Source organism: Botryllus schlosseri, chromosome 6 (genome assembly GCF_051294905.1).
Source record: "Botryllus schlosseri isolate E-star chromosome 6, Bs_hap1, whole genome shotgun sequence".
In the NCBI taxonomy this organism is placed as follows: domain Eukaryota; kingdom Metazoa; phylum Chordata; class Ascidiacea; order Stolidobranchia; family Styelidae; genus Botryllus; species Botryllus schlosseri.
Genome location: NC_137241.1, coordinates 505,599 through 529,929, shown reverse-complemented (window position 1 = coordinate 529,929; position 24,331 = coordinate 505,599). Strand labels below are relative to the sequence as shown.

General features: G+C 38.4%; 2 protein-coding genes across 3 annotated transcripts in view; one reads left to right on the top strand and one right to left on the bottom strand.

Moving 5' to 3' along the window:
* LOC145440590 (uncharacterized) overlaps positions 1-24,331 on the top strand; it is a 126,375-nt gene that overhangs the window by 31,054 nt on the left and 70,990 nt on the right. The gene's annotated exons all lie outside the window — the stretch shown is intronic.
* The window catches only part of LOC145440577 (EF-hand calcium-binding domain-containing protein 6-like), a 107,710-nt gene continuing 89,628 nt past the window's right edge, over positions 6,250-24,331 (bottom strand). Inside the window, exons 16-33 of one of the 2 annotated variants that reach the window (XM_080318221.1) lie at positions 23,628-23,768; positions 23,059-23,166; positions 22,900-23,002; positions 22,179-22,311; positions 21,532-21,699; positions 20,276-20,409; positions 19,268-19,421; positions 18,451-18,586; positions 17,606-17,833; positions 16,385-16,594; positions 15,225-15,452; positions 12,591-12,722; positions 12,225-12,281; positions 12,080-12,124; positions 9,946-10,105; positions 8,605-8,792; positions 8,111-8,260; positions 6,250-6,720 (exon numbers count right to left, since the gene is read on the bottom strand). In XM_080318221.1, coding sequence (XP_080174347.1) covers positions 6,598-6,720; positions 8,111-8,260; positions 8,605-8,792; positions 9,946-10,105; positions 12,080-12,124; positions 12,225-12,281; positions 12,591-12,722; positions 15,225-15,452; positions 16,385-16,594; positions 17,606-17,833; positions 18,451-18,586; positions 19,268-19,421; positions 20,276-20,409; positions 21,532-21,699; positions 22,179-22,311; positions 22,900-23,002; positions 23,059-23,166; positions 23,628-23,768 — 2,598 coding nt within the window. In that variant the 3' untranslated portion in view covers positions 6,250-6,597. The remainder of the gene's footprint in view (positions 6,721-8,110; positions 8,261-8,604; positions 8,793-9,945; positions 10,106-12,079; positions 12,125-12,224; positions 12,282-12,590; positions 12,723-15,224; positions 15,453-16,384; positions 16,595-17,605; positions 17,834-18,450; positions 18,587-19,267; positions 19,422-20,275; positions 20,410-21,531; positions 21,700-22,178; positions 22,312-22,899; positions 23,003-23,058; positions 23,167-23,627; positions 23,769-24,331) is intronic. The other variant, XM_080318222.1, reaches the window with a different exon arrangement.

Below are 24,331 nucleotides of genomic sequence, written 5' to 3'. Positions count from 1 at the left end.
AGCAGAGCTTTTAACACAAAGTAACGAATTTTCATTTGATCCCGGCCAAGATGTCGACATCTGTGTCACGCTGGTACACTAGAAACTATGAATTGTCTTTACATTCATTGTGATGAATGCTGTCAGTGGAGAATGGACACTCTGCCTTTCTCCCCGTCGTCGGGGGTTCTCAACTTGCCTGATATAACGGGCCGCAGATCTATATTAATATGTATCAGTGTTGGGTAAGTCACTACCTTCGAGTCACGAGTCATTTCGAGTCATTTCGCATTTTGACTCGAGTCAAGTCAAGTCAATCGATTTTCGAAGGTGACTCGAGTCAAGTCAAATCACTCGATTATTGGAGGTGACTCGAGTCAAGTCGAGTCAAGTCAAGTCAAGTCAAGTCAAGTCAAGTCAAGTCAAGTCAAGTCAAGTCACGAGTCAAGTCACAATTCAAGTCAAGTTGCTTTTTCGAAGTACGAGGTATGATTACGTCATTGCCTTTTGCTGCCTGTCTGAAATACAGATTGAGTGGTCATTGATTCTGAACCGATGAACGAACATTTTGCTATCAAATTACTTTACTATAATCTAGTTTACGACAAAGTAAACTGTAAGCTTCGATCATTTCGTTTGCGGTCAATTTATTTGTGAGAGAACAATGGAAGCTCAGTAAATCGCACGATCATTGAATTATTGGTCGCTCACACGGGTCATACCAGCGTTTCGCGAACAATCCAAACATATGCAAGATACAGTTGACCATTTTTATCCACACTGATTACCGATATGCACATGCGCAGATCGTGTGTATGTGTATCATGAGTCGGTGTATATGCCGCAAAAGCATCAAGGACAAAAATAAACTACGTCCTTTCCTTTTTTTTTATCTATCCATTATATGTTGTCTGTAAAAGCTGTAAAGGAGGACGGATTGCCTAATGGGGGGACAATTAGGCGTTCTCGGAGGATCCCTGGTCCAAAGGATCCGTGGAGCTGATATCTGCGCACCATAAGAGGCCGGGTTTGGTCAGAGAGACAGACGGAGTCTTTATTTCTTCATCCAACTGAAATACAAACAAACAGACGGCAATAATGGTGGTACGGTATTCGGTACCAGATAGGGATATCCACAGGGTGATACAGCTGATACAGCTTTATATCCACAGGGTGATACAGCTGATACAGCTGATACAGCTGATACAGCTGATACAGCTGATACAGCTGATACAGCTGATACAGCTTTATATCCACAGGGTGATACAGCTGATACAGCTGATACAGCTGATACAGCTGATACAGCTGCATATCCACAGGGCCGTCTTGTGGAGTTTTGAAATGATGAAGTTATGAATAAACTGATACTCATACCCCGATTTGAGAAACCCTGCCTTACCAATCAACTGCGAGTCAGTATTATGAAACCGTCAGCCGGATCAGAGCACATGCTCATCAAATATGCGCGCTAAAACACGCGGGGAACCCCCATAACGTTACACGGCGAGAATCGGGAAACGTTTATAAACGTTGAAGAAGTTACCATATCCCTAACTGAAAAACATTCAAACGTCGAATAGCCTACAACCAAAATTGCCCTAACTAAATCAGTGTTGGGACGATCCCAGTCATGACTTACTCGACTTGACTCGAGTCACTTAGCAAAAATGGCTTGACTTGACTCGGAGTCTCAAAAATGCCGATTGACTCTTGACTCGAAGCAATATTTTCGAGATAATTTCAATTCATCAAGTAATAATCGGTGTCGACTAAATCGTAGTACCTGTATGTACGTATGGATGTACACTTGCACACGGCACAGTTTATAGTTTTGCTCAGCCTCCGTCGGTAAGTCTCAAATAAATTGACCACTTTAACGAAATATATTGGTATAATGCCATTTTAATAATAGTCAGTAGGGAGTTGGTAAACCTTACGTAATTCCCTGAACTGAGACCCGATAAGACATTTGTGAGTCGTTTATTTGTCGTATGAATGATAGATAAGAAGTATAAATCGTACGATGTTTGGTGCATGTAATACCACGTAGAGACGTTGATGCATTCGCTGGTGATTATTAGCTGGTGAGGAAGTCGATATACATGCATGATTATGAGCCAGTTCGGAAGTCGATAGACATTGATAAGTGCTTCGCTAATTGCGAGAAAGATATATTGCATTTTGAACCGTACGTGATATTCAATAAAGTTACAAGTCGGGGAGACGGAAACAAAATATATTCGTCAGTGTGATCTATCGAATACGTGTGCAATAGACAGGCCTGGTGGTACGTCAGCCAACAAGGTCGTACGGCGTGGGTTACGCCGGTCGTCGAACGGAAGAAGAAACACGCAGCGAATTGTAAACGCAACCTTCTTGGAGTCCAGGGATATATAGAACTCCGGGATGGCTGACTGCGTCAATTGCGTCATCGCGGCATTACCTAAGTAGGTCCGGATTCACGCATTCAGTTTTGATGCACGTTCCAGTCAGCCGCTTCATCTGTGTGTAATTTCAAGTTTTTGAGAGCCGTAGGGGCATATAATATTCATGTTTATGTTCTTATATAAAGCTATAGGTTAACTAGGTTATGAGATGTTCAGGTAGTCTGAAACTTTGCGGTATTAGCCCTATTCCTTCAGCAGCAATTTAACGGTATGCCGGTACGCCGGGTTGGAATCCCGGTACGTTTAGCGTAATATCTTCGGTGTACCGGTCATTTACTCGGCTTCGGAATATCTCTGCTTCTGTAGTATCTTATGTAACATGTTTTGCTGCGCTGATAATCGTGAGAAAATAACAAAATGTAGAATAATTAACGTTAACATTGATATCCGCAGTATGATTTAGATTACGCCTTGCGGTATGTTTTTCATTTACCGGTATGTTATGCGAATGTATGTCACCATACCATCCAAGGCTGTACATTGTACAAGTACAAGTGTACCTTTACACTGTGCCGTGTGAGCTATTAAGGCGACCGTTAGGAGGGATCTTCGTCAGTTAAGATCTTGTGCTATAGATTAATATGTGAATATGCAGGTAGTGCTGGTAGCCTATTGCAGGCTTACTGGTATTCCATATCATTGCTTGATTATTCTTAGTAAGAATTGGAGCCACTGAGTACACTACCGATGCGCAAGATTCAAGAGGCATTTCAATTAAGGATAACCAAACATTTGAATCTAATACAAACAAAACACGTCAAGGTCGTTGCAGTTGTAAGTGTCCATAACAACTTTTGAATCCAATCTCTTGTTACAGATACTATTCATCAGTTACATGTCTAGTAAATCAAGACAGTTATATGTTTGTTAATGAATGGCACCTTAATGCTACAGTACTGGAATTATACTTCAACAGAAATGCACTGTTGTGAACTGCCAATGGCGGACTTCCAGTACAGTATATGGCCACAACATTTTTTGACCATTTGCTCTTACTGAAGCCATGAAGATGCCCACTCCCTTGAATGGATAAGCCAACACAATCGTCAGGACACGATACGACCCTGAGATACGGCCTGTCTTTACCATATAAACACTTATAGCCTATAGGCTATAGGCCTGTACGACGAAGGAAGAGAAAACTCTGTGGATTGCTTTCAATTTGCAAGGTTTCGTCAAATCGTCGCATTAATGCATTGGAGCTCTCCTCGGTAGGCCAAAGGTAAGTTAGGCTGATTCTAGTAATACGTTATTAAATGAGCGATTTACATTGATCCTGATGTGGTTAAAGTAGTCTGCGTTGCTACTCAAGTAATAGTTGAATTCCCCGGCGTACTGGTATTTAAACTTCCTCAAGTAGAAAGTGAAATGCCTGCAAGGTACTTGAGTTTGGAGATGGCTGCTTCAAATTTACAAGATTTATCTTCGAAAATAGGCAACACCTACTTGAGTACTACAATGAAGTAGAAGTTCTTCACTATAGAACAACTCTGCATACATCTATATATATATTCTTAAGGTTAATTTGTGTCTCTGAATACATCATTTGTTCATTTTTGTTGCAGATTCCGGAAAAACAAACGCGATGTTCCAGCATTTGCATCACGTCAACAGTGGATATCCTGATATATTATACTGGGCACATCCCATTGAAATCTTGGCAAAGGTGGCCACAATCTGAATATTTGGATCTCGTGCCTCCTCACCGAGATGTTTTTTTTGACATGGAATCATCTATCGCTCTATCGGAATATCTGCAAGACAATGATACTGAATATTTCTTAACTGATAAATGGCTTGAAATGCTCCAGGACGCCCATTCGTGATGTACCGTTAAGCCATGGTTGTAATTTCTTCACTGCGGTCATGAATCTATTGCTCGGTGAACAAAATATCAGCTGAATTCAACAACTGGGTCTACCGAATGCTTCTCAAATTGATAATGATATGTACCAAACTTCTACCCCCCCCCCCCCAGGCTGCATTTGAACCTGAAGAGAAGTATCAATTGTGTGTTGATTTCTTGATCAACTTTCATTGAGTGACATAGAAGATGACAATGCTGCTATCACAATTTCGAGTCCTTACAGGCCGTGCTATCTTTTCGTTATTTGAAATGCTCCATGGTAGGGGTGCATTTAAAATAAACTGTGTTAGAAACACAATGTTTAAAACATGCTTTAAACAGTGTTTTAAACAAAGGCCTTTTGAAAAAAATTCTTTTTAAGTTGTAAAATTATGCCATAATTGTGTAAATACTTTCCAAAACATGTGTTGTATGAGCCTACGGACGATTACCACCTGATATAGCCGACTAATATCAATATGGAATGGCTGGAACCCTCAAAATAGTTGGTTCAACAGCAATAGCACATATATTTCGTCAAAGGAGCTATATTCACACTATATTTTCAATTGTCAATGTCAATCCAATATGACGTCACTGTTGAATATTCTTGACGTCATCGCTTAAAAAAAGTATGTTTTATACAAGGGCCTGGTTTTAAACATGTTTGTTTTAAATGCAACCCTATACTTCATGGTAATTGTCGATTAACGCTAATTGAAATGGTTGATTTAATCAATCCTATTACCGCCCCCCCCCCTTCCCAGCTGCAAGGTTTCAGACAATGGCTTGTAAATAGGTAGAAGACGCTGATATTATTCGTTATTCACTCTGTTATTTATGGCCTGATGCAGATTATATGATGTGTAGAAATTAAACACATTCATGATTTACTGAAATTCAGAGTTGTCATAGTTTACTTGGTTGGCTATACAGCAGTGTCATACTTCATTAGGTTGGCTATACAGCAGTAAGGTTGTGATATGGGAAGAATGTCTAGCTTACTCACTAACTATTCTGCAAAAGGGTGAGGATCATTATTCTAGAAACAGCTGTATCGCTAGCTTGCAGAAAAGTGGATATTTCGAGGCAGATTGCAGGTAACTTTCTGGACCTACTTAGGTAACGGCCAAAATGAAGTCAGCCATCCCGGAGTTCTATATATCCCTGTTGGAGTCAATAATACATCTTGGAGTCAGATATACAATTATACAACTACAAACATTCGCTCTGCGTTAAAACCACCGACGAATTTCTTAGAGCTTGATGCGTTGTCGTACGTACACTAGTAGTATTCTATCTATAGCAGTGTATATCGAGTTTTGAAAGACATATCTGCATTAGCAATTCGAGGTAAAAAAATATCGGTAATTATGTTAACGTCGCAGCGCGGTAGTAGGGTGTTAGTAGAGAGCTGTAATCTGCGAGTGCTACACTATATGAATATTGATATATTTCCATAGCATACGTCCAGATGCAGCCTTCCTAGTTTATTTCCTGTCCAAGCATTCGACTGAAAAGCTGTTCAGTGTTCAACTGAGCGCTATGAAGTTTCGGAAATGTGCGATAACCTAGATGCCGTATCTTTTGAATATCAGCGAAATATATCAGTGAAAGTGCTGGTAGATTTTATCGGTATCTAATCTTATGGCTCTACTCAAAAGGTCCTTCTCACAAAGACTACTCCGTCGTTTCGACACCTTACAAGTCACTATCTTTTCATCGCATTGCAATCTTGAGGTGCTTTCGAAAGGATAAAATTATTAACAATAAACTCAGCGAATTGACCCAAACCAACATGTAAATGGGTTTATTGGTCTGACCAGGTCGGGTTTCGAACCCAAGAACAGCAACCAATCGGTAAGTTGCGGGATTCAGTTTACTGAGAACAACCCGTCCCAGAGAATTAGTAATAGTCCTATTTTATCAACTCTCGATATCACCCATTTTAGGCATTACAGCCATCGACAACGTAAATGGAGCTCAGATAATTTATTGGACCAGAATTTGCATTAAAGCAAAGCATTTGTAAGACAATAAGGCTACCGATTCAGAGCTATACAAATGGCCATACTACTATAACACAGTTCCTTATCAAAAACTTAAATTATCATGAAGCCCATTGCGCTAAAATCTTTCCATCTTTCTACTAGAACGGGAAATTAAATTCAAATTGATCAATAAATAATTTCCATCAGCCGCAGTCGTCCATCTCTGCGTTCATCCATCTCTGCCAAGCGTTCTGATTGCGTCCAACTGCTGCTAAATTGCATATTTGATCAAATCGATGTGACATTGTCACTTGTCCAATTATCGCTTGTGTAACTACTGCAAGAAAGCTTTGATGAACTCGTTGTATTGGATCTTTCCTCGCATTGTGTGGTCGTAGAACGAGACCAAATGGTAAAAGTCGTCTTCAGAAAGCTCAATCGAATACTGTCGCAGGATCTAAAATAGGAATAACATCAGACTTGTACGAACTAGAATCTAGATAGTTGACAATCAACAAACAACTGGATTTGCAGTAGTTCTAATTGTAGTTGCAGATTTTTAAAATTGAGTAGTTCTAGTGTTCGTTACGCAGTACCAAAATTTGTTGCTGAACAACTAGAAAACATATGACGTTTGGCGTGAATCGTGATACCGTTATTCTGTTGTGCGATGTTCTTGCAGTCATTGCTAGCTCAGAGTCATCACTGCTGCAACTATCCCGCTGTGATCATTCGCCCATTATCTATTCTTCCGGTATATCTCGCATAAGAACACTACTTTTTGTTGTGATGACTCAAGACTCGTATATAAGCGTCTGTAACATCTGTTTAGGGATTATTATGAGACTCTATACGCAACTACTGCGTTAACGTTTGAATAAACTGATAGTATTGAGTATATCTGATATGAAGAGCTTCACCACAAAAGCAACAAGACTTTATCTCCAGATAAGTATTGAATAAAGCCGAGCACTAAGACGATTGGTTAGCTATACTTCTAATACAGATCTACCACTGCTAACAGCGACGTCGTTAGGGGGTGGGTTTTGGGGGCCGAAACCCCTCCACCCTCAATAACTTGTACTGATGTTCATGAGGCAGTTTTGCCTAAAAAATATCGAGTGGAAGTGGGAGTAGTCTAAAAACACAACCATTGGAGTAAAAGCTACAAGTACACAAAACCTACTTGAGTAATTAGAAGTGTTGCCATGACTCGACTCGAGTCCGACTCGACCCACGATTTTTTGGTGGCTCGACTTGAGTCAATTTTCCAAATACGTAAAATGGCTCGACTCGGCTCCCGTCAATTTGTGTTTTGTCTCGACTTGTGCTTGAGTCATTGTGTATGACTCGAACCAAGTCATATGACTCGAGACCAGGACGGCCAAGACAGACATTTCATTGTAACTTCGAAGAATTGTAAAGTCACCACATGATTGGTATTTCGTTTATCACTCCTGATACTTGGGAAATCGGGCCAGAAACTATTAGGACTGAGGAAATTGACGATATGATGAATGCGAGCCATTCATATATCACTCGAGTAGAGTTGAAAAAAGTGGGTTGAACCGGATTGAACTCAAAACTGAATGTGTACGTACACAATGACTTGGACTCGGACTCGAGTCACAACACTATGATTCGGACTCTACCGTCTACTCACTGACTTGACTCGGTGTTGAATTGAAAATGACTCGACGTGACTCGAGTCAAAACTTTTAAAGTGAGATTGACTTGTGACCTGGTTACAACCCTGGTAATTAGATAGGTAAGTAAGTAGTAAGTAGAAGTATTTCCTTACTGACCAATGACTACCAGTGATTATAATGAAAGTAGGCGTTACAAACCTGACGAAACTGTGACGGAGATACGACCCCGTCTCCCGTTGTGTCAAGATTCCTGAACGATCTTCTCAGCTCCTTCCAAGAATGCAACACTTTTTCTCGAAGTTTGATCATCGCTTCGATGAAACTTTCGCTTTCGCACCCAGTATCGATCTGCGCAAACATCAAAACACTTGAATGACTGTGTAAATGATTATGGTAGCATTGAACAAACCAACAATCTAGTTAATTCGGGGTCAACTAACTACTGTTTTTAGATGTTGACGACGGCCACAAGTAACGAGTGTCAGCCCAAAATATTCGGATTCATTTCGATAGGAATCTAGCCTACTATACAATTGTATATGGAAGTTTTTTTACCTCCAAGAAGTTCTTTAAATATGATTTTAAATAATTTCGATTTTCCAAGGTTCGCCAGTGAGCAAAATATCTTTTGAAACAGCATCGCTCCCTGAGCTAAAGGCTGAAAACCACCGCATTAGAGGGCCATCACTCACAGGTATTCTGGCAGCGTGAAGTTTACGTCTTCGCAGAAGGCCTTCGTCCTCGGGCTTCAGAGTCAAGATGTAATGCCTGAGGAATTCGCGGTAATTGAACAAGCCGCTGTTTGATCCGTAATCGAATTTCATCATGAGCTGCCTCGCTTCCTCCAAAGGAAGGAACAGCTCAAACTTGTCGAGAATTGCTGGAAATAAAAAGTTTCCTGATAAATTTCCATTGTTAAATAAACATGCTGATTATTTCGAGGTCAGATTTGGAGAACTAGAAAATTTTCAGCTTTTCCAAATTAGATTAGAACTAGAATGATAGCTACACTCGTTATTCCAAATTAGATAAGAAACAGAATGATAGCAGCACAATTTTTACAAACTACATTGCAATTGGAATAACTGAATTCGCGAAAAACTTTGAAATTGAATTCAATTATGAATTAGTGAGAAATACAACAAAAATCAAGATCGATACATATCAAATGAGAGTTGCTTCTCATAAGAACGAGAATGGCAAATGCATGTACATTGTACACGTACAGCAAGCTTGGCTCGTTTTGCACGGTACAGTTCTCCTGTAACCTTTTCAGGAGCATCAAAAATTAGATTACATTAAAATTAATGCATAGAAACATTTCGCAAATTAGATTACAATTAGATTACCGGCATTTTGCTCTAACTAGAAAAACTAAAACAAATGTGGTAATGACCTACTGAAAGTACCTATTAGGTTGTTAGTAGCAAAGTAATTCTACTTTTTTGGAACACCCAAGTAGATTTTGCCTACTTGCACTGTTTACTCACATGGAACTACTTCTACTTGACAGTCTTCTAGTTTTTGAGACAAAACTGGACATAGAATACTTACTCTGAAATCGTTACTTGTACTTGGGTAGAAATATTTGAAGTTTTTCCTACTTCTACTTGAGTGCTAATGACGAGAAATGACCTGTCTGTGAAGTCGTGACCGACCCAAAGCATTGTCACAAAGTACAATGAAATAGGTATGGTTGAGAAATTACAAAATTATCTTGAATGTGACGTAGAAATGGCATTATAATCTATGTGGTCACGTAATTCATACTGCTGTGACATCATGATGAGCGATACTCCAATGCTTGACTCTAAGCCTGATACTCGATTCTGTAGTTGGTTACGTCAGTAATCAATCACTTATACATCTAATGATCATTTCTTGCGTTTACCTATTGGCGCCCTTTTGAAATGCATATAGCCCAAGTGCTTAGAGTTTTCTGTTCGTCTTTCCTTCCTTTTATTTGACGGGAATAAAGACTCAATAGATTCAGAATCGAATCACTCAGGCACTCTATTTTGCCAATCCCTTACCAATGAATTCGTCAGCCGGTATAGTTCCAGTGGTGCCGACATCCAACATTCTGCATTCTTTCTGAATATCCTTCCAATGCTTGTACACGAGCCTTTTCAATTTGTCACCGGCAACATCTTCGCTAATCGGCGCAAACCGAGGTCCACGTTGTGAATTTACCTGCGAATACATACATCTAATTCATGTCAGTCTATCATTCAAGTCTGCCCAGTAAGATGATGGCGGCTACCATTCATATGTCATTGATATTCATGTTGAAAAAAAAACGAATATTTTCGACTGACACTCGTCTGGGGTAATCGTCAGCAACTCGTAGAGAATTCAAAACAACTTCGTACATCAACACCTTAACAGTCTAATCTCCACATGACACCCCATATTACGATTGTTGATATACAATATTTATTCCAATTCTCTACTAGTTGCTGAAGATCACCTCTGACGAGTGTCTGATGACCATATACAGGTTAATTTTAATATTAATACATTATTCAATTCAATTAACTTTCATTAACTTGGTAACTGTATTTTGGAGAGCTCTTCAAATACTTATATATTTAAATACTATCCTTTACAATGATGTGAAATCAGCATTATCGAAATAGCCACACTCGACTAAAATGCTATTCAAGATCATATTTCAACTAGGCACGGAATAATGAATATGTCTTGCACATTCCTCATATATGTTGCATCTTACGCTGAGGAGGCTTTAGAAATGAGAGATTTAATTGTGAACATGAGAGAGATACAGATGATTGCAGTTTGTTTGTCTACTTGGAGAGCTGCTTGTAGGTACAGAACTTCAATATACTAATGAGCATATCAATATTGAAATGAACCCGAATAATGATCGGCTGACTCTCGTTAGGGGTATAATTGTCAGTGCTCAACTAGGAGAGAAATGGAAAGAACATTTTGTACAGTAAAATGGATACGTGATTGTCAGCAACATGATCTGACTCAATGGTGATCAGTTGCAAAGCAAAGTCATGAAATGAACGGACCGAGTTGAATCGCGCATGCAGTCAAGCTATTTTTGCTATTCACAGAGGTGGTCAGTAAAGAAGTACTTTCACTTTTAAGAAGTAATCAAGTAGAGAGTTTGCCTACTTGCACTGCTTGCCCAAGTGGTCATGTTTTCTAGGCTGCGTCCACTTCCACTTGAAACATTTTAAGGCAACAATGCTTACTCTGTACAATTTTAGATTTTGAAAAGTTGAAAGTAGCTTTGAGATAACTTGACATCACTTTTGTGAGTGACATTGTCATAAGAACCGCGCCACATAATCCCTGTACTAATGATAAGGACAAAAAGAATATACCATAGTTTTTAAAATTTTCTTCGAATGTTTATAATACTTGATCAAAGTTTACCGCAATTACCACAAAGTATGGATACATTGTTTCTGCAGTAGCTCAATATGGTTGACCGACTAAGGAGCATGCGACACAATAAAAAATTACAGTTCAGCAAGGTACACTTGAGCATGCGTCACTTCAGCATTTGACTTTGTAAACTCAAAACTAACCCTAAACCCAACCATAAACCTGAAATTAACCCTTATCTATATCCTAACTATACAATCCTAGCCCCACCATAAATCTAACCCTAACCTTAACCTGCAATTTAACCCACGTGCTCATCTGTCGTATGCCCAATTGTCGCAGGCCAAAGTGTCACATGCTATTATGTCACATGCTCATATCTGCACGGAGCGTTGAATACATGTTCTAAAATTTTGTTGATATGTAGGATCGTAATCAGTTTGTATTACTCACAGTAATACGTCCTGCAATTTTGAAAGCAGTTGCTCCGATTAACTGTTACCACAGCAAACCTACTTTACTGAACTACATATTCAAGCTATTTTTGGCCCGTTAAAATTATTCTCTTACTTGAAGTAGTTTTGACATGTATCGAAAATTGCTACTTCTAGTTGTAATTGAGTAGAAATGTATAAAATCCCTTCTACTTGTAATAGCCTTTGACCACCTCTCATGCTTCATCTATTTCTTGTTGAATTATTTACAAAGCATCAAATTCTTGGTCTCAAGAATTTTGCATTTATTAACTATGTCGCATGCAAATTACGTAATACATTCGAATTGGACGAGCTACATTACACTGACTGAGTATGCGGTTTGTGGTCTCTGCCTGGAGCTGCATCTCGAGTTCTGTAAATGAATGTGGGTACAATATGATAACGAGGGATTGGCAATTTATTAAAATGGGGCCGAAATTTATATATGAAAAGTAAAGAGGCTTCCCACTTACCAATAATCTGTCCATGGAAGAGGCTGCTGAAAGTGGTCTTGCTTGTGACATGTTACCCTGTAGGTCAATGAAACGAAAATCATGATTTGTTATATTGAAAGTATTGTTTGTGCTTGCATCCACTCTTCAAAATCCGTTATTAGAACCAGAAATAGAACTACTCACATTTCGAAATGCACGACTAGAACTAAAACTACTCACTTTTCAAAATGTGCTACTAAAACTAGAACCAGTCACTTTTTAAAACTAGCAATTGGAATTAGAACTAGAACTACTCACTTTACAAAACTAGCAACTAGAACTAGCACCAGAAAACGATGACACCTAAAACAGAAGAAGATAGTAACAGTGAATGTTTCAAAATACCTCAAATGCTTTTTCATGATTTCCAGCAGATTTCGGTGATGTTGCTCCCGGTGTAGCGTAGGTTTTCAGAAACTCTCGATATTCCAGATTGTTGAACTCATTCACAGCTTGTTTGGCCCACAGACGATCAAACTGAAATTAAAATTGACAGCATAACAAACTGTTTTTCGGGTGCTGTGCTGTAATATACATACATCACATTTACCTACACCCAAGACCCATTTGATTCACAAAACGCGTTTGGAAGGGATGTGTCTTATATGTAGAAGCTAATTTGATTATTATTGGATTTCTATTTATCAGCATCTACTACAATTTTCAGGATCTAATGCATTAAGCTTATGGATTCTCAGGCAAGTTTGTTGCTTGTAATTGGTGTAATGCAATAGTGAGAATGCCGTTTAGAGTGCATCACATGTATGACAATTCATGGTATCATGAACGAATGGACAGAATTGAGTTAACTTCTCAAAATATGTCTATAGTTTACAATTGAATATTATAATCATATCGAAAATTACCCCTGAAGAGTGTCAGCTGAAAATATTTGGTTATATTCCTCTATATTTTGCTATATTTCGACTTCTGTCAAAAAGTTTAAAATGAAACCACTGATCTTACTGGCTGTTCTGAGTAAGCTTATCTTTTGGCATTGATGTGATGATTTAAAATATATATATTTTACTATATAAAAATGCAGTGTTTATGAAATTAAAGATAGGCTGATGATAAAATAACTCAAAAATAAACATACGTGAAACTGATCATCCACCAGCTTTCTAATAAGTAGACTTCCGCTGGGACACATTCGTGAACGATTGAATTTTGTTATGTTGTCCGAAAATGTGTAATCCATTATGCCGCATGAAATTAGTCTACAATACTCGACCAAAGCCTCTTTCTATACATATGATTTTAGCAACTTGATCTCAAGTTGAGTCGAGATAACCATATTATCTTTACGACTAAAAGCTGTTATAAATTATCGCTGAAATAAAGTGTGGCATTATGAGCGGTTTTCTAGTTGTTTGGCGACCAATTTTCTTAATGTGCAACTAGAACTAGAAGAAGAGCTACTCCCTTTTCAAAAACCGCAACTAGAAAAAGAACTAGAATCATTCACTTTTCGAAATCCGCAACTAGAACTATCACTGTAACTACTAAAAAAACAGTAGTTAGTTGATCGTCAACTAGATCGATAATTTGTACAATTCTGGGTGAGTCACCTTTATATTAATATGTCTACGAGTCAACAAACAATGGAAACACAGCTCTGCACTACAGATTAAGTTACAGTTAAAGTTTTGACATGACTTTCATTGCAACACAAACGTAAGGTTTTAATTCAAAATCCATCTGAACCTGTATCTGAGATACTCCTGGCAGACTATATCTTGATATATACCATTCTATATCTCATTGAACGACAATGCGAAGAAGTTGACAGGGCAAACTAAGAACCTGTTCTTTCAAGGTTATTTGCAGACAGTACAATGGTATTTTGACATTGACTTAAAACTCTACTTGAGAACTTCCACTCTACTTCATGGAGAGTATCTCCATGTCTCAAGATTACATTGTTCGATGTTTCAAATTTCAACACTACTTGACACAATGATCTTTGAGTGTACTTCAATTGGAATGGATACAAGTTCATGATGAAAAAACATAACCTAGCACAATAGAGCTGTGGTTCTGGATCGTTTTTTGTTTTGTTTGGGAACAACTGGTAAACTTTTAAAAGAAATTCTGCGAAAGGCTGAACCTTGAAATTTCAAATTAACCCAAAATGTAACTGCGGCAGAAGTATGCAACACAAAAAATTTCAGTTTCATGAGGAATTTGCTGATACTAATTTGATATTTACAGCGATTATATTTGGTTCTATTGGAGTTTCTGTACCGCTACAGCCACCATCTTGATTTAGACTACTTCTGTTATTTTTAAAATGCAACTGCATTGTTTGAGAGTCAGACATATTATTATGTCAGATATTGCAAAATTTCACACTCGAAAATGAAGTAATTTTGCTTAACCGTAACTAGTATTCAGCGAATTCTAGGCTACTTATAAACAGTTTGGCTCAAGACTCGCGGCATTGTGACGTACGTCAAGTCTAAAGTAGCCCGGGAAGTCTATATTACGAGACATTGCAGAAATACATGTTTCGAATTTCTATATCATATTAAAATTGAATATTTCATTCCCCATATTATTGCATCAGCGTTCAGCTTTGTGCATTTTTCAGTTGAGATAAGCGACCACAAAGAAATTAACACTAGTTCTACATCACACAAAAGATGATTTGGTATTGTGCGTTTATCACAACTTCACAGATATGTCATTTTCACTAACGTGTGTACTCTGTGTAGCTCTGTACTACATGTTATGTGTGCTACGATACGACCAATCTACAGTGGAATATACTATCGAGTCGAGACTATAATTTTCGTTGATAAATTAACTCTCGGTGGCAAGCAAGGAGCGTGTCATTTCAATACTAAAAAGATCTGATCCCACTACTCGGCTTGAATCATTACAATTAGTAATCGATTGAGATTTGAGTACGCGAATCACTGTGCCCTGTCCTAATAATTAGAAATATCGTGAATTTAAGAGCAGCAAAACACCAACCTGCTCATCGCTGAGTCTCATGAAATGAAGATTGAGTAAATCTCTCAAGTCGTCTTGCGAAACGACATTGATTTTTGCATAGTCGGCGTCAGCAAAGTAGCGTTGGAAGACGTAGTATCTCGCCCGAACAACCTCACGCAATCGCTCTTCAATTTCGTCAAATTCAACTTCCCGAGGGGAAAGGTTCGGAATCGCGTTCTCAACATGACCGACCCACTCCTGATTTTTCTGCAAAATATTAGAAGAGTCATATTTGGTGACACGATTATTGACATACAATGTTCCTTGCAATTCTCTACTAGTTGCTGACAATAACCCCTGACGAGTGCCAGCTGAACATATTCGGGTTTATTTCAATATCAATCATTATTATTCAATTGTACATCGAAGTTCTCTACCTCCAAGCTCTTTAAAGGTTATGTATGGTGTATTATTGCATGACATTTGAAGCATATAATGTCACAAAAATGAAACACAAAAAGCATACTCAATTCCAGCTTGAAGGCTCTTGGAGGTACAGAACTTCAATATACAATTTATTGTTATATTCATCTTCAAATAAACCCGAATATTTTTGACTGACTTTCATCAGTGGTAATCATAGGAAATTGGAACGTTGCATAACGTTGTTCTTTCCAATTATGCCCTATTTGCTGACGAGTGTCACACGAAAATATTCTGGTTTATTTCAAATCTAGCAGAGCCATTCTAATTCTAACACGGGTTATTTGTAATCCATTATTGTGTGATTTTATGAAATCACAACTGTGTGTGTCAGGAGAGTTAATATCATGATGATCAATATAATTTTACCAGTAATGGAGCCTTGGTTTGTATCGGCAGATTGGACAACTAGATAGTTGTATTTCTAGTTGTCTGATTATATTAATTAGAGCATGATTCCGGTAATTTATTCATAATGTAATTCGTGAAATGTTTCTATGCTCTAATAATATAGTTGTCCAAGTCTGCTTTCAACTCGCAGCTATCAGTAGTACTAGTTGAAGTGATGTTCAACCTAAAACAATTGAAATATGTATTAGTGGATGAAAACATCAATATAATCAAATGATGGATGTCTGAGCAGTGATATCGGCATCATGCTTGCCATGGAGAGTTTTAACTGGCATTTCAGAAAAAACATTCACAATTCTACTCACCACATCCGTGATCAAAGTGAAATCTTGTAGGAACAATATCCAATTGATCATTTTCTCCGGATTCGTGGTCGTCGGTTGAGAAATGCGACATTTTGTGAGAACGGCGCGGAATTGAACGTCGTTCAACTTGAAACAGAATGCGTCGAGCACTCTTCGGAATTCAGACACTTTCACAACCCCGGTATGGTTGCGGTCGAAGGCGCGGAAAGCCTAAACACAGAATAAAACAATTTTATTATATAAATTAGTGGTTGATGTCGGCCGAATTTCAAACTTCAGACTACGTATATAGCTGTATGACAACACTCGCGTAATTACAATGAAAATTTGAAAGCGTGAAAGCATATACTGCAGGACAGACCCATCCTGTTCATTCAAAAGCATGCACACTGCACATAGACTTGTATAGATTCTATATCAGTTAGGCCTACTTTAGTATTGATAGAGACAGATTGACGTGATTGCTATTCATTGAAAAACAACTTCAAATGCATATCATCACCATTCACCACGGCGTAAGATATATTATATCAGTGTCAAGTATGTGATAACTCTTCATACATACATATGCACAAGTCTGCGGGGGCATTATATGCGGAATAACGAAAGGAAAGAACGTTATGTATTTTTGTCCTTGACGTTTTTTGCGGCATATTCACCAACTCATGATATACATACACACGATCTGTGCATGTGCATATGCATACCACTAGCGCATGATGTGCATATGCCGCTGGACAAGGAAGGAGCACAAATAGCCTGATGATGCTTTTGAAATCTTGCACCACCCCCTCCATTCTTATAATGAAATAATGTACTTATTGAGATTTATGCTTGAATATTAGCCGTTATTGTGATGGTAGTAGAATTACATGGGAATGTGCTTTTCCAGTTGATATCAAACTTTGAAAGAAAGATCGGCAATTTTCGTGACGTCAAAACACGGTAGTAGCCTGAGAACTATCATCTGTGACAGCTAGACTGGGAATAATAATCGATTACAGTTGCATCCTTTCTAGTTTTTTCATGTCCAGGCATAGCAATAGTTGCAAGGTCATTCAAGTGAATGCTGTGAAGATTTGGAAATATACTTTAAGCTAGCTAGATCATATATCGTTTCAATATTAGCTGAATATATCGGGATGATCAGTTCAGATGCCAGTTATTAGTTTCATCTGTATTGGCTCAAAAATCTGTTATTGGTCGCGGTCTACAACATACCGAACTCATGCCGTCATAGCAAGCAGTCAATTTCTCTTTCAACTTTTCCATCGCCTTTTCGATGCTCAAGTGATCCAACGTTTGATGCCACGAGTTTTGATTGTTGCCACGGTTTCGCTTTCTCCCGTATTTAGACGCTCTGCCGTCGTCGATCGCTTTTAAGAAGTCAAAGTACGACAGATGCCTGCTCGCCGTCGATAATCCGAGCCTTTTCAACAGACTGTTGAACTGAGAAAGAGATATACACGATCATCATTAGTAGGTCTGGGCAAAAACGATTGCTCGAGTGATTCTACTTGGAATGGAGTATTAGGCTTCGAGTCCAGTCGAGAATTCGTGTGACACTCATTACGATGTCATAACAGATTGGTAAACCTCAGGCCTTCGACCACAAAGAATAGAATGGAACTTCTATATCATAATAACGTTAATTTGGTATCTTTTCATCCGCACCTTTTTTATTGCACTGTTTGACAATGCTGTGGGGTGTGGGTGGGTTGATCGCGACTTTACAAAATATGTCATTTCCAGTAACGTGTTTAGCCTTGTGCTACATGTTCCGTATGCTGCGACATTGTCCAATCAAGGTTTGCAGCCTTCCACAGCGGAAAGTAGTATCGAACACCATAATTTTCGTTGATAAATTTAGTCTTAGTGACAAGGAGCGTATCATTTCAGTTTAGAAAAAAACACGTCTATTTGATTGGAATCATTAGAACTAATATGTCTTTCCGATTCGGGTACTCGATTCATTGTGCCCAGCTCTAATTGCATGTTGATGCTAATTTTATACTATTCTCAAATGTTTTTGACAATGAAAAGTATTTTGACGGTGAAGTGAGTACCTGTCCCTCGTCCAAGAAGTAATTGAGCTGTAAAAGTACTCTCTGAAGATCGGCCAATGTGATGTAACCATCTTTGTTTTTGTCCATTTGCCGGAACGCCTTGTCAAAACTCGAGTAGTACTCGCGGAATCGATCTCTGCGAATGGAACGTCAAGTTAGTAATCGGATGTTAGCCAAAGGAGTTAGAATTGGACAGAAACTACTGAAATTATACCCGTGAAAATGACTGGATATTCAAAATACAAAACTAGAGCTAGAAGTAGAACTATTCACTTTTTAAAACTCGCACCTGACCGTTAAATTTCCACAACCAACTGACTAAAACACATCTACGTACATTCAATTCCGAAGTACCTCATTCATTTACTGATACAATACTCAATTGCAAATAGGCCAAGAAGTATTGGAGATGAAATCGGAATTCAAAAGAACGAGGTTTCGAGATTGTAATGGGAGAGATCTTGGAGCCCTAAAACCCAACCCCGGCCACACTACTGTTAGTCGTGATGACTCTGAGCTAGCCATGGCTGCATGAAAATCACAAAACAAAAAACCGGTAACACCGGTTTTCAAGTTGTTCGGCAAATAATTTTTTAATGCGCAACTAGAACTACTCACTTTTCAAAATGCGCAGCTAGAACTAGAAATTCTCACTTTTCAAAATCTGCATCTAGAACTAGAACTACTACTTTTCAAGATGTGGAACTAGAAATAGAACTGGAAGTCGAACTGCTCATAAACCAGCAGACAGTTGACCATCAGCTAACTAGATTGACGGTTTTTACAAGTCTGTTGTGGTCCATAATCATAATCGTACTTCAATTCCTTTTCCACAGTCTCCGCGGTGAGTTTCCTCGAATACTTGATTTGATTGATAGCCAGCTCTTCGTGTTTGGACTGTTGATTTTCGTGATGCGCCATCACGTTCTGGTAATTCTCTTCCACTATGCATCGACTGGTACCTTGTAATCCTAAAAGTGAAAAAGTCAATCCATAACATTGCGGTAATGTGGAGAATAGGATTCACTTCAAGATTATTACTTCAAGAAATAATTGTGGCAAATTCTTCAGACAATAATCTCAGACCGCGAATTGATATCGATGCTCATTATAGTGAAATGGCTCATCACAATGTCGCCGTGACTTTTTTTTTCATAAAATTTACTTCTTTCGACAGAATTGGTGTTAAATTCACGATATGAAAACAAACATTACTTCTCGTTCACACACCGAGAAACAATTTTTCGGCGTAGCTAAATGATATAATTTCCCAACATAAATATTGATCAAATTCTAAATTTTCTTCTCCGATAACTTCACTTCTACGGGTCGGAATTGAGCCAAATTTGTTATGCATCGTTTTTGTAGGTAACCTTACAATTTCATATGGTAGTCGGTCAGCAAAGTTTGAAAATCGTTATTTTTGACCAACCTTAATACTCAGTGATTGGTCACTTGGAGACAGACTTAAACAACTAGATAATAATTTTATCCTAATAATTAGAGCAAAATGACGATAATCTAATTGTAGTATAATTTGTGAAATGTGTCTGCAGGTGAACTGTATAGTGCTAAACGAGCCAAGCTTGCTGTACAGACATTCACTATTTTCGTGCTTATCAGAATCAACTCTGATATGATATGAACTGAACTTGATTCATTGCCTAGATTTTGAGAATGCAGTCATTCTAATTCTAATCTAATTTGGAGAAGCTGGAAATTCTCTAGTTGTCTACGTCTTCTTGTGTCAAGGCATTCATAGTGAAATAGGCTATACATAGTATGTCCATTGAATAAAATCAAGCTCCGATCGCTTTCATCATACCTTGATTATCACCGGGAAGAAGCGAGCGGCCTAATTTCTCAACAAAATTCTGAAAACTGATGTAGCCTTTTTGATCGGGGTCGTATCTTTGCCACAATTTTTCAAATTCCGCTTGTGATATTGGTAAAATAAACCTGAAACAAAACGGAATTGCATTTCAATGACAATGCATCCAACATACTATGACGCACGTAAAAATTAAAAAGGGTACTAATGGCCAAGGTTATGATGACTCAAGTCGCGATTTTTTTGGTGACTCGACTTGACTCGAGTCATTTTGTCAAGTGCGTAAAATGTCTGCACTCGATTCAATTTTTGTATTGACTCGACTTGGAATCAAGTCATTGTGGACGAGTCGAATCAAGTCATATGACTCAAGACAAGGACGGCCAAGGCAGACGTTTCATTGTAACTTTGAAGAATAGTAAAGTCAACACATGATTGATATTTTGTCTATCAGTCCTGATACTTGGAAATAGGGCCAGAAACTGTTAAGACTGAGGAAAATTATGATATTATGAATGCGACTCACTCTATATCATTCGAGCAGAGTTGAAAAAAGTGGGCTGTGCCGGATTGAACTGAAAACTGAACAGTGGTATTAATCGCCTGGACTCGGACTCGAGTCAAAAGTCTAGAAGTGAGATTGACTCGTGACCTGGAACATTGTGACTCGGTTACAACCAGGGTTGTAACCAAGTCACAAGGCTCCGAGTCACTAGTCAATCTCACTTTTATAGTTTTGACTCGAGTCAAGTCGAGGCATTTTCAATTCACCACCGAGTCAAAGTCATCGAGCAGAGGTTCAACTCTGAGTCATGACTCGAATCTGAGTTATGACTCGAGTCTGAGTCCAAGTCATTGTGTTGACTGATCAGTTTTCAATTGAAGTCTTGTTAAACCCAATTTTATAACTCTGTTTGGTGATATCGAATGGTTCACGTTCATAAGATATTACTTTTCCTCACTTTTAACAGTTTCTGGTCGCATTTTCAAGTACCAGGACCAGTAGACGAAGTCCCAATAAGGTGGTTACTTTACTATTCTTCAAAATCAAAATGAAATGTCGGTGTTGCTGTCTGAGTCTCGAGTCATATGACTTGGTTAGAGTCATGCGCAATGACTCGAGTCCAAGTCGAGTCAATACACAGATTGGCTCGAGTCAACGAAAAATTGCGACTTGAGTCTGACTCATCACTCGAGACATCACAACCCTGCAATAGAGTACTTTCGAGTCCAGTATAATGCTCAGTCACCTGTATAATATCGATCTTAATTCCTTTTTTCGTATGATTCCATTGCCGTCGGAATCGAAATTTTTGAACGCCCTCGCCAGATCTGACCAAGACTGCTCGGCTTTGACACAGAGATATTCGTGCACCTGATCGGCCGCCATTTCCGCAGCAGTGCGGGTTTTATTCCATCTGCAAATAAAAAAAAAGTACAAGTACACCGATGTAGCATATTTCTCCCTTTCGTTTGGATTTCGCATCTTCGTGAGATTGCATTGTCCTGCATGTGTTGAGGAACTCAGAAACCTGAAATCAACCCAGATATTTTCGGCTGACATCGTATATCAACAATCGTATTGCCAAATATGACGTCTCCTGCATGAAATTTCGAATAATCGGGGCAAAGAGATTGCTTAAACTTAATGTACTATTTCTATATGATACACAACCCCTTTCTGTTGGCACAGATTAGGTTGGTATTTTCAGAAAAGTCACACAAATAGACAGGTCGTAATCAAGCCAAATTTGATGTGCAGCATTTTTTTAGGCGACCTAACAATTTAGTCAACAAGCCATTAAAATTTGAAAAGGAATTTATTCTTGAACGGCTCCAATCTATGCCACAAGTTCATGAGGACCAGTGGCATTTAGGCTACATAATGACATTGTACCGGTGCTGCGAATTCAACCAGGGATGTCCTTCCTGCTTGTCGACAATTTCAAATTTTCGAAGAAAATCGTGATAGGAGAGCCGCGACTTCCTCGTCAAACCGAGCATTCTGAGCAGCTCGTTGAACGTTTCGTCTGAGAAAAGTCAAAACGGGGATCGTGAAATTAATATCTACCAGTGTAAAATCATTAAAAGAGGAATAGCTATGATGTGGTATCAAATTAAAGTTGATAGTGTGAAAAACATGATTGGCAGCAGCCATTTTCCTAACAAAGGCACCATTCAAACCGCAGCTAAAAGATTGCAATATACGTTTGCAACACAAGTGTGAATGATGTGGAAAGTTCACATATGCACCTTTTTGCGACCTCAAAGAATACAATGCCTGTTCAACATCACATTAAACATAGTTTGGTATTTTTCAGCCATGTCACGATTTCACAGAAATGTCATTTCCAGTGATGTGTGTAGCTTTGCACTACATGTTTCGTTTGCTGTGATGCAACCAATCGAGGTTTGCAGACTTCCACAATGGAAAATAGTGTCCTATTGTATTATCTAATTATTGTTCAAAAATTAACTGTGACAGGCAAGAAGCATATCATTCAAGTACTCAAAAAATCCTTTCTCACTACTCAACAATTGCAGCACTCGATTCATTCAGCACTACAGACCATCGTTTCAGCGGACGGAATTGTTTGCGTCATGTACAGAAACATTACCTGTGATTATAAACATGAAGCTGTCGAGCAATTTCCGAAATTCGAACATGGTTAAAACGCCGTCGTGATCGTCGTCCACTTTGTAGAAGGCACTTCGGACGCTCTTAAAATCCACAAAATTTTAAATAAACCTATCAGAGACAAGCGACGTGAAATTACCCCGTAATTTTCGCGCAAGCGATCCAACAATAAGTTGTAACACTGGGAGGCCGTCATGTACTTAACGTTGGTCGGATTCACGACATGATTGCCCGCTCTTTCCAGTTTCTGAAACGTTTCGTTGCGATAAACATTTACAAGCAATGGTGGACCAGAGTTGTAATGACTCGAGTCATGAGTCAAACTATTCAAAACCACTCCCATTTCAAACTAGAAACCCACCCGTTTCGAAATGCCGATTCCATCTCCAATATTTCTTAGCTCATTTACATTTACATTTATATTTACGTTTATATCCATCTTCTGCTATCTGCGCAACAAAGTATTCAAGTTATTAGTTGTGTTTTAGTTAGTAAGCTGTGGAATTTCAAAGGTTGTTAGTTCTAGTTATAATTCTAGTTGCGCATTTTTAAAATCCCTTGTTTGTTCAAGTCTGTAAGAAGGACTTCACTAGTAATTGAACTGACAATTAAGTACAATATCATGAGACGGCAATACAGTCTCACAAGAACTAGCATAATATGTTTTGCCACCAGTTTAGTGCAAATTATAATCCTACGCATGATCACCTGGCCAAATCCTTGACCTTGAATTCTTTCAAAGTTGTGAACAAAATCAGTGTAAACCAATCCGCGGGATCCGAAACAAAGCATTTTCGCCAATTCTTCAAACTGGAAGTCTTCCATTCCGAAGCCAATGTCTTCCAGCACCTTGAAATATAACCAGAATGAGTTGTAATTGAATCCAATCAAATAATATATGATCATTAGATATCTGGAATAAGATCAACGGACAGATCACATCGAGTTATATCTCAAGTGTCAGCTATATTAACAATTCCATCAGTTTAAAACACCATGAGACTGCGATACAATAAAGAGATGGGTAGGTATCGAAACGACTTGGAGTAGTCTTTGAGATCAGAAACCCTCCTAGGTTTCGGCGATGTAAAGAAGAGACTTCTTGATAAAATTGTTAGGCTGCATAAAAAAGAACGCTGCACCCCAATTTTTGTGCAATTCCAACCTATAGAAGCATTGCTATATGAAAAAAAATAGTTATCATTTAAAATCATAGTATTTACGGTGGGTAGATCCAAAATAAACCAGTAAAGAATTTGCCTCCGTAAATGCAATTATTTTCAAATCCTTTAATTTTGTACTACAATAACTTCGCTTCTACAGGTCGCAATTGAGATAAATTGCTTGCACACTCTTTTTTGAGACAACTTAAATATTTCAGGGGGTGGCAGTAAAACTTGAGAAATTTTATA